Source organism: Xenopus laevis, chromosome 3L (assembly GCF_017654675.1).
Source record: "Xenopus laevis strain J_2021 chromosome 3L, Xenopus_laevis_v10.1, whole genome shotgun sequence".
NCBI lineage: Eukaryota > Metazoa > Chordata > Amphibia > Anura > Pipidae > Xenopus > Xenopus laevis.
The window spans coordinates 13,704,000-13,716,607 of NC_054375.1; the positions used below are offsets into that span (position 1 = coordinate 13,704,000).

The 12,608-nt window shown below is 44.2% G+C and overlaps 2 protein-coding genes across 7 annotated transcripts in view; one reads left to right on the forward strand and one right to left on the reverse strand.

Moving 5' to 3' along the window:
- lrtm2.L (leucine-rich repeats and transmembrane domains 2 L homeolog) overlaps positions 1–5,980 on the forward strand; it is a 29,839-nt gene extending 23,859 nt beyond the window's left edge. For both annotated transcript variants that reach the window (XM_018241176.2, XM_041585926.1), the window contains exons 3-4: positions 2,865–3,455; positions 3,723–5,980. In XM_018241176.2, coding sequence (XP_018096665.2) covers positions 2,865–3,455; positions 3,723–4,153 — 1,022 coding nt within the window. In that variant the 3' untranslated portion in view covers positions 4,154–5,980. The remainder of the gene's footprint in view (positions 1–2,864; positions 3,456–3,722) is intronic.
- The window catches only part of LOC108704584 (voltage-dependent calcium channel subunit alpha-2/delta-4), a 106,135-nt gene that overhangs the window by 49,774 nt on the left and 43,753 nt on the right, over positions 1–12,608 (reverse strand). The gene's annotated exons all lie outside the window — the stretch shown is intronic.

Sequence of the window (12,608 nt, forward strand, 5' to 3'; positions counted from 1 at the left end):
AGAGTCACCAGTCTCCTGATACCCTGGGCCCTCAGCTCCCCTTGTGCAAGTGAAATGTTCTTTATCTCTCGCATAATGTCAGTGTTTAGTTTAACATTCCTGGCCTGCAAACTCTCCATGACTTTAATTGCCTTTATGATTTGATCAGAAATCAGAACAGTGTCCCCAGACCCCTCATTAGAAGGGGCTGCAATACTCTGTGTGTGTTTATCACTCTGGGCCCCCTGACAAGTGTCCCCAGTAAGTTGTGGGTTACCTGGATGATCTGCTGCTGCCAGTGCTTGTTCTGCTACTCTCCTGGCCAGGACTGCACAGTCTCTCTCCACTGCTGCCCTTCCCCCAGCACTTTCCTGGGCTCTGCTGCTCCTGGGCCTCCATTGCTGGGCTGCTTGCTCTGCCTCACGGCCTTGCTTGTTGTGCACAGGGAAGTGAGATGTGCTGTTAGGGGCTCCCTCTGCTGGCCGACTGCCCCACTCACAGCTGGATTGCTTTGCTGTACAATCTCCTGCCCCCATACTGTCCATACAAACACTGGCCTCCATGTTGGAATCAGAAGGCTTCTGGGCCTCACTACAGCCCTCCCCAGGGTCATCTCTGGCCTCCATGGCACTGACAGCTTCCATCTGCCCCACTGGATCAAGGGAGGCAGCAGTAGAATCCTGAGCATTAGCAGCACTCGCTGCAGACTCCATTCCAGGTACTGGGACCTCTCCATTTGCTTTACTGGGACTTTCCTGTTTCCCTGCAGCAGACAGAGCCCTCAGCTCCTCACACACATTCTGCCTCTCACTGGGCTTCTTTCCCTCCAGAGTTTTAGCCAGAACTCCAGACTGTGTTACTTTTCTTCCAGCTCCCAGACGTGTCCTGGGATTTTTTCCTCCAGACTTATTGCCTTTACTTGAAATCGCTGTTTTCTTCCTCATTTTGGTAAATAAACAAATTCACAAGGCTCAGGGCCCTGTAACTGTGTGTGAATCAGATTCCCCCAGACCCAAAATGGGCCTGGGAAACTCACACTCCAGCAGCACAATCTCCACACACCCTCTCAGTATGAGGGTATAGCTTATTGTGTGCCCAGAACATTCCTTCTCTGTATATTTGTATTTATACATGTGGAAGGAGGTGCCATATTGATTCCCTTAGACAGTACAGTATGAGGGTATAGCTTATTGTGTGCCCAGAACATTCCTTCTCTGTATATTTGTATTTATACATATGGGAGGAGGTGCCATATTGATTCCCTTAGACAGTACAGTATGAGGGTATAGCTTATTGTGTGCCCAGAACATTCCTTCTCTGTATATTTGTATTTATACATATGGGAGGAGGGAGGTGCCATATTGATTCCCTTAAACAGTACAGTATGAGGGTATAGCTTATTGTGTGCCCAGAACATTCCTCCTCTGTATATTTGTATTTATACATATGGGAGGAGGGAGGTGCCATATTGATTCCCTTAGACAGTACAGTATGAGGGTATAGCTTATTGTGTGCCTAGAACATTCCTTCTCTGTATATTTGTATTTATACATGTGGAAGGAGGTGCCATATTGATTCCCTTAGACAGTACAGTATGGGGGTATAGCTTATTGTGTGCCCAGAACATTCCTTCTCTGTATATTTGTATTTATACATATGGGAGGAAGGAGGTGCCATATTGATTCCCTTAGACAGTACAGTATGAGGGTATAGCTTATTGTGTGCCCAGAACATTCCTTCTCTGTATATTTGTATTTATACATATGGGAGGAGGTGCCATATTGATTCCCTTAGACAGTACAGTATGAGGGTATAGCTTATTGTGTGCCCAGAACATTCCTTCTCTGTATATTTGTATTTATACATATGGGAGGAGGGAGGTGCCATATTGATTCCCTTAAACAGTACAGTATGAGGGTATAGCTTATTGTGTGCCCAGAACATTCCTCCTCTGTATATTTGTATTTATACATATGGGAGGAGGGAGGTGCCATATTGATTCCCTTAGAGTAGACAGTACAGTATGAGGGTATAGCTTATTGTGTGCCTAGAACATTCCTTCTCTGTATATTTGTATTTATACATGTGGAAGGAGGTGCCATATTGATTCCCTTAGACAGTACAGTATGGGGGTATAGCTTATTGTGTGCCCAGAACATTCCTTCTCTGTATATTTGTATTTATACATATGGGAGGAAGGAGGTGCCATATTGATTCCCTTAGACAGTACAGTATGAGGGTATAGCTTATTGTGTGCCCAGAACATTCCTTCTCTGTATATTTGTATTTATACATATGGGAGGAGGTGCCATATTGATTCCCTTAGACAATACAGTATGAGGGTATAGCTTATTGTGTGCCCAGAACATTCCTTCTCTGTATATTTGTATTTATACATATGGGAGGAGGGAGGTGCCATATTGATTCCCTTAGACAGTACAGTATGAGGGTATAGCTTATTGTGTGCCCAGAACATTCCTTCTCTGTATATTTATATTCATACATACACTACTACAAACTATATTGTTTCCCTTAGATAATAATATGATATAACATTGTGGGAGAGACTAATGGGTTTAGAATTTTAGAACAAAACTACTTTTAATAATTTATTAATTTATTTATTAATTAAGATCTTTATTTTTTTCCCCCTTATTTTCCCTCTGTTCATCTGATCCTAACCCTACATATTGTTCCTTCACCCATTATCACTTTTTTGTATCCCCTTGCTGCCCTGATACCTATTGACCCTGATGCATGGTCCCATCAACTTCTTTCCTCTATTCTCCCTTCTACTGGATACTCTCTTATGTCTCCCAACTGCTCTTTCTTCTTTCTTCCACTATGTCCCTCTATTGTTCATTCCCCTGTCTGCTGCCCCCCAGTTCTGTTCTGCTGCTTGTCCCTCTGTGCTGCCTCTTCCCTCCTCTCCTGCCCCTCTCTGTGTAAGTGCAACATCAGCAGCCTGGAAGTGGACTGCAGTGGAAGGGGTCTCACATCTGTACCCCCCAATATCCCCCAGGATACACGAACCTTGCTGCTCCTCAACAACCGCCTAAGCTCACTCTCTGGAAAAGCTTTTTCTAACCTCAGCTCGCTTCACCGGTTGGACATCTCCAATAACTTTCTGGACCAGCTGCCTTCACAGCTCTTGAGTGATCTGGGAAACCTGACGGAGCTCCGTCTCCGCAACAACAGCATCCGCAGCCTGGACCGTGACCTTCTGCAGGGGCTACCCCTTCTACGTAGGTTAGATCTATCCCTCAATGGACTCTCACAGCTGCCCTCAGGGCTCTTTGATGACCTCCCCATGTTGCATTGGCTCTCTCTGCGCTCCAATCGGCTGCAGAGCCTGGACAGGGTGACATTTGAGCCTCTGAGCAACCTGGAGACCATACAACTTGGGGACAACCCCTGGGAATGCGACTGCAACCTTCGAGACTTCAAGCACTGGATGGAGTGGTTCACCTACCGAGGTTAGTAGAACTTCAGAACATGTGTGATTATGCTTATTAGAGATGACGGGGCATTATGGATGAGCCATGGGTCGTTCTTTCCAAGAAGAAGCATAACCATGGGGCCAAAAAGATGTTTAGGGAGAGCAGGAACACTCAATCCTTGATAGCTCAACATTTTGGGGTGTCCCAGGGAGTTAACATGACAGTGATTATTAAGAACACCTAATAGTTTAATAGCATTATTCATCTTGCCATGTTTAAAGCCTGACATTATCTCTCTGTTAGGGGGCAAGATGGATGAGCTCCAGTGCACTCTCCCCAAGGACCTGCGTGGGAGAGACATCCGCATGGTCCCGGTGGAGATGTTCAGCTACTGCTCACAGCTGGAGGATGAGAACAACTCCGGGCCAGCAGACAAGCCGGGACCTCCATGTACAAAGGCAAGTCCTGCTCCATTAGAGCCAGACCCGGGACTTGAATGCCCGCAACGTCAACGATACCGCCCGGCCAGCGTTCGCCGAGCTATCGGTACAGTGATCATCGCTGGAGTGGTGTGTGGCGTGGTCTGCATTATGATGGTTGTGGCGGCTGCTTACGGTTGCATCTACGCCTCTTTAATGGCTAAATACCAGCGGGAGCTGAAGAAGAGGCAGCCGCTGATGGGAGATGCAGAGGGAGAGCAGGAGGAACAGAGACAGATCTCCTCGGTGGCATGAGGTCCTCTCCGTGTTTCCACCACTCTAGAACGTCTAGCACTCTGTTACCTTTCTACTACGGGCAACATGAGCCAATCGTATTCCGCCTTGCAGCTAAAGGCGTTAAGATTTCAAGCCCTGCTTAACAACCAATCACGGTGCTCGGATGAAACGAAAAGCACTTAACCCAGCAACACCTTCTTGCCCTCTTTTTTTTTTTTCTTCTTAGGACTGACGGACTATTGAAGAGGAATCTTTGTAAGTGTGACAATCTGTTTTGCGGGTCGCAGCACAAAATAATACGCCGTGCCACCAGGAAAGATCGAGATCCATTCGATTTTATTTTTCTACTTTAACCATAACAAACCGAAAAACATCTTTTTAGAGTATTTCCGAAAGACTGGCCAAGGATATAATGTCCATTACTTTAACAGCCAGCAAAGAAGTGGGTTTAACTCTTTAGGAGGAGCATTGGCCGAAATCAGTATACAATATATAATTAAAGGCTATTTGGCGCTGTACTAAAACCGTGTCCTTGGTTTGAAGTAATGGAACCATTTGGACCTGAGATCACTGGAATACAGTAACTTTAGAACCGATACAGGACTCAAGCAATTCATCTCAATGGATACAAACTCTCCTGCAAACGAGGCAATAATGTGATCACAATCACCCGGCTGACATTTCTCAAATGCCCTTACGCTTAATGTTTCCCGACATATTCCGACATCCTTAAACTGTGCTCTTTGACTTATACAGACACTTTGGAAATTGGGGGAGAGGGGGTAAATGGATTACAAACTGTTAACAGTGGGAGGATTCCAAGACTGCAGCAGGGGTGCCTATTTATGTAGTGCTGTTTCAAGCACAGGAATATGGGGGGCAAGATTTGGGTAAAAGCTTTGCTCGAGCCGAGTATCCCAAATGTTTTTCTCATTATAAAGATATTGTATCCTTATACTAATTGAAGGAAGATGCTGGGGTTCCGTAAAGCTGAAGCTAATGCTACAACCTCCTGATTGGTGGAGCTGATTACTTAAAAGTATATACATACCCCCCCTCCAATCTAAAGAGAATAAGGGGCAAAAAAGCCACTGAATAACAGGACTGGGCAGTCGGGCACCAGGGAAAAACCTTGGGGAGTCTGTTATGGGTGGTGCAGCCCTGGGCACAGAAACCCCAATCTGACACTGGCTAAACAAAATAATGAAAAATACAGGTGCGAGATCCCTTATCTGGAAATCCGTTATCCAGAAAGCTCTTAATTACAGGAAGGCCACCTCCCATAGACTACATCTTCAAAAAAGAATTCCCATTTTTAAAAATGTAATAATAAAACAGTAGTTTGTAATTGATCCCGACCAAGATAAAATTAATCCTTATTGGATATAAAACATTCCTAGTGGGTTTAATTAAAAGTTTAAATCATTTCTAAGTCATGGAGAGCCAAATAACGGAAAAGATCCCTTATCTGGAAAACGCCAGGTCCTGAGCATTATGGATAACAGGCCCCATACATGTTGTGATAATAATGGAATTAAAGCAGTGCCAGAACTATTAGTAGGATGGATACTCATAAGTTTTGGGGCGAAAGTGGAGGGGTGCAATGCCACACCCCCACCCAAATTTTTTTTATTGCAGTACAGTTTCTGTTTACTCCCCTTGCGTTGAAGGGGCTGGTAGTTTTGGGCACCAATACAGCACCATTGTATTCTCCCAGTTTTCATGGTATCTCATTGCCCAAGCTGAGACATCTTAAACTGGTATGGGATCCGTTATCCAGAAACCTGTTATCCAGAAAGCTCTGAATAACGGAAAGGCCGGCTCCCATAAACCCCATTTTATCCAATTAATCAAAATTTTTAAAAAACAATTTCCTTTTTCTCTATAATAATAAAACAGTAGCTTGTTGGTCCCAACTAAGATATAATTAATCCTTATTGGAAGCAAATCCAGCCTATTGGGGTCATTTAATGTTTGCATGATTTTCTAGCAGACTTAAGGTATGAAGATCCAAATTACGGAAAAAAATCTATTATCCGGAAAACCCCATGTCCTGAGCATTCTGGATAACAGGTCCCATACCTGTATTTCTATGCATTAAGACCATGTCTAAGCCCACAAATGCCATCAAACCCCACCCCCATGGGCTGCTAGGTCATGTGCCTCTGAGTGACAATGGCAACTTACACAAGGCTGAAACTGCAACTACAGCCAGTCCCACATACAGGAATACTATCATGTATTAAGCACTAGATCATTAGACAGGGTTTATATGCCCTTTAATTTACTTGGGCATGATGCACTTGTTGTTCAAACTGTCACCCCAAGAGACAGAGAAGGATAAACTGGTTTAACCATCAGATTTACTGTGGCAATGGAATCCCACCCGCCCCTCGCTTGTGACTGATATGAACCCCCTCAGTCTGCATGGGGTTCTGTATTGAACCTTTCTGCCCCCCTCTTTGCTGCTGAAGCATAATAATGTCCTGTAGCCTCAGTCAGATCAAAGGGGGGTTAATAATTAATGAACCGTGGGCACATTTAATAGATTGAGGCATTTTAAGTACTGCGCCGGCTGATTCTGTTATAAAGAGCTCACCAATTATTCTTTTTATGGCAAAGGCCTTTTCTTTTTCTTTTTTTTCCCTTTCAGGCTGAAACCCAAGGGGAAGGTTTAGAGAAAACAATGTAAACCGAAGGACATAGAGAACAAGCTACAATACAAATATATTTTTATACTGTGTCGCTCAATGCTCTGTGTTGTACTGCAATGATGTCTTTCATGTCTCTGTTTAATCTCTGCCCCCCACCTTTCTCCATGTACCCCACTGCCCACAACCCCCTTTCCTTTAAGTCTTTCAGAGTCTCTAGAAATGTGGAATATATTTTATATATATACTGAATATATATGGATTCAAACCCCATCCTAAGTCTTGCCACTTCTGTACTGGTCCTCCACTACTTATCCACCAAATACCAAAGCTGCAAGAACATGATCAATTGGGGTTCTATTATCTGATATTATTGGGATTTAAAGCACCCCTTTTATTTTCGGCTACAGCTCCCCTTAGAGGTCCAACCTTAAGTTAGGGCCCCTCTAATCTCACAACAAGGTTACAGATATATATAGAAACACTGGGGTAACAGTCACCCTGCTATAGTTCCAGGGGTACCCAGGGCACTAATAAACACTCACCCCAAATCTAACCCTAACTGGCCTTCAGGCTGGGCCCCCTTAGCTCATAACAAGGTTACAGATATATAGAAACATTGGGGTAACAGTCACCCTGCTATAGTTCCAGGGGTACCCAGGGCACAAATAAGCGCTCGCCCCAAATCTCCCCCTAACCGGACTCCTGGCTGGGTCGCCTTAGCTCATAACAAGGTTACAGATATACAGAAACATTGGGGTAACAGTCACCCTGCTATAGTTCCAGGGGTACCCAGGGCACAAATAAACACCTCAAATCTCCCCCTAACTGGCCTTCAGTCTGGGCCCCCTTAACTCATAACAAGGTTATAGATATATAGAAACATTGGGTTAACAGTCAACCCTGCTATAGTTCCAGGGGTACCCAGGGCACAAATAAGCGCTCGCGCCCCAAATCTCCCCCTAACTGGACTCCTGGCTGGGCCGCCTTAGCTCATAACAAGGTTACAGATATATAGAAACATTGGGGTAACAGTCACCCTGCTATAGTTCCAGGGGTACCCAGGGTACAAATAAACACCCCAAATCTCCCCCTAACTGACTTTCAGGCTGGGCCCCCTTAGCTCATAACAAGGTTACAGACATATAGAAACATTGGGGTAACAGTCACCCTGTTATAGTTCCAGGGGTACCCAGGGCACAAATAAGCACTCACCCCAAATCTCCCCCTAACTAACCTTCAGACTGGGCCCCCTTAGCTCATAACAAGGTTACAGATATATAGAAACATTGGGGTAACAGGCAAGGAGAGATAAGATGCCCTTGTGCCCATTATACTGAGAGACATTTTAGCATCTCCTCCTCTTCCTCACCTCACTCCCCCCCAACCTTCGTCGCTTGGCAATAATAGGCTGCACTGATCTGTACGACAGGTTGGCATCATATAACTGTGAATGGGTTGTGGGTTGGAGTTATTGTACCACGGGTATAATAAAGATTGTATTTCTGTACTTGACTGATTCTGTTCTTTCTGGGGTTAAAATAACTAAAGGGGGGCAGTCCAACCTGTAGCCAATCAGACAATCCGACTGTTCACAGCCAGGCCTAAATGTTATATGATACCCTGTGACTGGGGGAGCCCAAAGGAAAGAGGGGCGCGGCCTGTACTGCTCAATATATACACTCACCTGCATGTGCCTTTGTGCAAGTTGTAGCCCTAACCAACCAGATCATTAGTACATGACAACGGCCATATAAATAAAAATATAATAGATTAAATTCATCCAATCAGCCTGGCAGTTTATTATTAGTTGGTCTTATAATCTCACCCCAGCCCACCCTGCCTCGGTGTAATAAGCTGCAATGCTGCATTTGTCCGTGCTGTGTTATCCCTCCGCCCAATTCCTACGCCGATGTCCCAGCTTTATGGCTTTAGCATATGGCCGCTGGCAGTTGGGCCCCTGCTAATCTGCAGAAGGTACATCCAGCTGCCGACTGTGCTGGCATTTCAGGATCACATTGAAAGGCATTAAGTGCTTGGGGAACATATGGTTTTTCCTCTGATAAATTCCCTTTAAATGGACACTGACAGTGTCGGACTGGCCCACCGGGATACCAGGAAAACTCCCGGTGGGCCAAGGTGTCAGTGGGCCCTCCTGCTTCTAACCTTTTGGCCTATTTCATGGTCATTCTCTATTTCTTTATGGGAATAAAGAGGCTTAATAATGGAAGAATAGAGTTTAGTATGTAGAGAAAAGAGACTAGGAGAATAAAGAGGTTGAGTGAGGAGAGGAGGTATAAAAGTTTGGAAAGTGGGCCCTCAGCCTAAGGTTTTCTGGTGGGCCACTGGTATCCCAGTCCGACACTGGACACTGATTTTACATTTAAAGGGCATGTAAAGGCAAAAAAACAATTCCAATTTTTAACTTTCTTTAATGAAAAAGAAACCTATGTCCAATTTACTTTAATTAAGAAATATGTACCGTTTTTATAAGAAACCTGACTGTATGCAGTGAAATTCTCTCTTCATTTACTGCTGTGGATAGGAATTGTCAGACGGTCCCTAACTGCTCTGCAGGGAAACAATCATACTTATGAACAGCAGGGGAGCCCCCGCCTTACTTCCCAGCCATGCAGAACACAAGCAGCTTTGTTTGTTTCCCTGTAGAGCAGTCGACGACTGTGTAGAGATTTGTATTGGATTTTATTTTTTCCTTTACTTCCCCTTTACTGTTTCCAACTCCAGCTACAGGGACAAAGATCATGGAGCCAGATTTAAACCAATAAACTGGGATTCTATTTGTAGGATTATTTTGCTGCAGCCACTGGTTCTGCAGAGTTGGAGAAAGTTTGTATTAAACAATACAAAAACTATAAAATCCACATTAGATTACATGACAACACAGGACCCAGTGCAGTCTGTATATTCTGATTATTAATCAGTCTTGGCTTCTGGCAGATATTATTTGACTTGTCCTGTTTGATCATTTATGACGATCTCTAAGAAGCCCAGACCACACTGAGCATGTGCACAGTCTTGGTCTTGCAAAAATTAGTTTGTTATGTTTAGTATACAAAATAGAGCATTTCTAGCCTTATTCTGTTTTAGACTTTACTTCCCCTTTAAACACAAATATTCAAGTCGCTTTACTATATTGTTATTGTATTTATAGGTTAGGCATGAGTATGGCAGCTCCTTGCCTAAAATCTTCTGCACCCTGTTTTACTTTTCTCTTATTTTCATTTCAGGACCCCTGAGTTGACAGCATTTTGGGTGCACCCAGATAAAGGGCTGCCATCAAATGGGGACAGAGGTGAAGTCCAATGAGGGGCCCAGCAGGTCTGGACTGGGATTAAAAAGAGGCAGAGACACAGAGGCCACGTTGGCACGTTGTGGGCACGTTGTAGGCATAATGGGAGGAGGACTGGGGGTTTAGCAAGACCAATCAATCCCTTCCCATTGTTAAAAAAATGGGGCCTATCCACTTAGTAGCAGGGGGTATACTTCCCCTTTCTTTTGGATGTTCAGCCATTAGTTCTCACCCAGACACAAAGCAACACAAGGCTGCTGTACCCTGCTTATTAGTAACATACTACCATCCCTACATGTCCTTTTTGTTTTATGGACCCACTCAGTTTCTTCTCCAGGTCTGATAACCAGCTGGCTTCTGAGATTGTATCACGAGTCAGAACCAGCAGTGATGAGAATATAAACAGCCAGACAGGCCCTTCCGTCAACAAAAATGACAGTTACACATTACTATGAACCCAGCGAGAATGAAGAATGAATAGATAATGGGAAGTGGCTTAGAATCATATTTTCTTTCACTAGGCACCAAAAAAAAACTATTTTTGGATGGAGTTTCCCTTTAAGAGAGCCCCATTCAAGAGTCAGAACCAGCAGTGCTGAAATTATAAACAGCCAGACAGACCCTGCTGTCAACAGAAATTACATTACCAACCCAGTGAGAATGAATGGATATTGGAAATATGCTTAGAATGATAATTTCTTTCATTGGGCACAAAAAAACAGTTTTTGGGTGGAGTCTCCCTTTAAGAGAGCCCCATACACATGTCAAAACCCACTTCCACCAGGAAAGAACAGATGGGAGATTATACAATAGATTAAATGCTCAGCAGCCGAGACCGAAAGCCGAGCCGCGCATCCTCGTCTCCATGGCAACCGTGTGCACTCCTTTTGGGAGAGCCCATTTCATCAGGCCAGGAGGAAAGGTACCAATAACGCGTCCGCCTTTAGGGTGACCCTGTCAGATGTCGATTAACCCTTCCTTGGCTTTTTTTTTTTTTTAAAGGGGTGCACCATTGTACAAACTGCCAACTGCTTTTGTGCAGATTAAAGGCACAGTAAAGTAAGTAAAAATCTAGTGGGGAAAATAGCGTCAGCAGGGTTTCTATGCCCTTTAAATGACAAACTAAGGGTGAACAGATGCGAACAGAGCCGGTTGGAATTGTAGGTGAAAACACAGCGACAAGAATGAGATTGTAAGCTCTTGGAGCAACAAAAAGAATAAGTATAGAGCTCTATTCAAGTAACCGGTATAATTTGCCTTATAGCAACTGCTTTGGTACAGATTAAAGGGACAGTAAAGTAAAAAAACAACTAAAATACCTTCACGATCTACAATATATTGGGGAAAAAAAGCTTTAGCTGGGTTTCTATGCCCTTTAATTGACAAACTAAGGGTGAACAGATGCGAACAGAGCCGGTGGGAATTGTAGGTGAAAACAAAGCGGCAAGAATGAGATTGTAAGCCCTTGGGGCAACAAGAAGAACAAGTATAGTGCTCTATTCAAGTAACCGATATCATTTGCCTTATAGCAAGAAAGGGCTAAAGAGTAAATGTATCACAAGCCAGAAGCAGGAACAGGTAAGCGATGAAGGGGTTAATACCCGCCGACATGCCACCAGGATAGCGCTGGCTTTTTTACATCTGGCAGCCAATGACTCAGGCAGAAGGAGATGCTGATTGCCATGGCAACCCCCGAGAATGCCCCACTTCCGCTCAGCAATACATTTAGGGCAGACTCAGGGGGGATCCCATTGTTGAGTAAGGGGAGGGGGGAGGTAACCCAGTCGTATCACAGCCCTTGGGGACCCCACTGTTATGGCAACTGGATAACATTACAGTAAGTACAATATGAGTGCCGGCTAACTGTCATCTCCGTCTGACAGCAAGATCCCAACCCACAATACACCAACCTTTATTCACTGTTTATAAACAAGTCAGAGGGAAACTCCCGGCACCTGCGACTGGATGTGATCTTAAAGGGGACATATACAGTTGCTAAAACTGACTCCACCAAGTGCAAACCAGACCAATAGGGTACTCGTTGGAAAAGCCTCTCACATTACTTAGGCAGCGGGGCCCGGGCCCGGACGCTTTTATTGACCACTGTTGCTTTAAAAATCCATCTCTACAGCTGCTGGACTACAACTCCCATTGTACTTTAACCTGGGTCCAGCTACACTGTTATGAAAGCTATACACTGTATGTCCCCTTTAATGCAATTGATTCTTCATCTATTAGGAGTTTGACAGTTACAGATGTGTGTTTTTGGATTAAAGGGGAAGTAGATAAACTGAGATGATATACTGACAGAGATTTAAGTGTCCTTTAATGGTGAGCCCCTTAGGGGTGTGTCCTTAAAGCGAACCTGTCACCCAAACATAAAAAGCTGTATGATAAGAGTCCTTTCCAAATTAAACATGAAACCCAATGTTATAAATGCATTTAAAGATTTCAGCTGTCAATCACATACTTCCTGCCCCTCCTCTATGCCGAGGCGGGGCAAGCAATGACT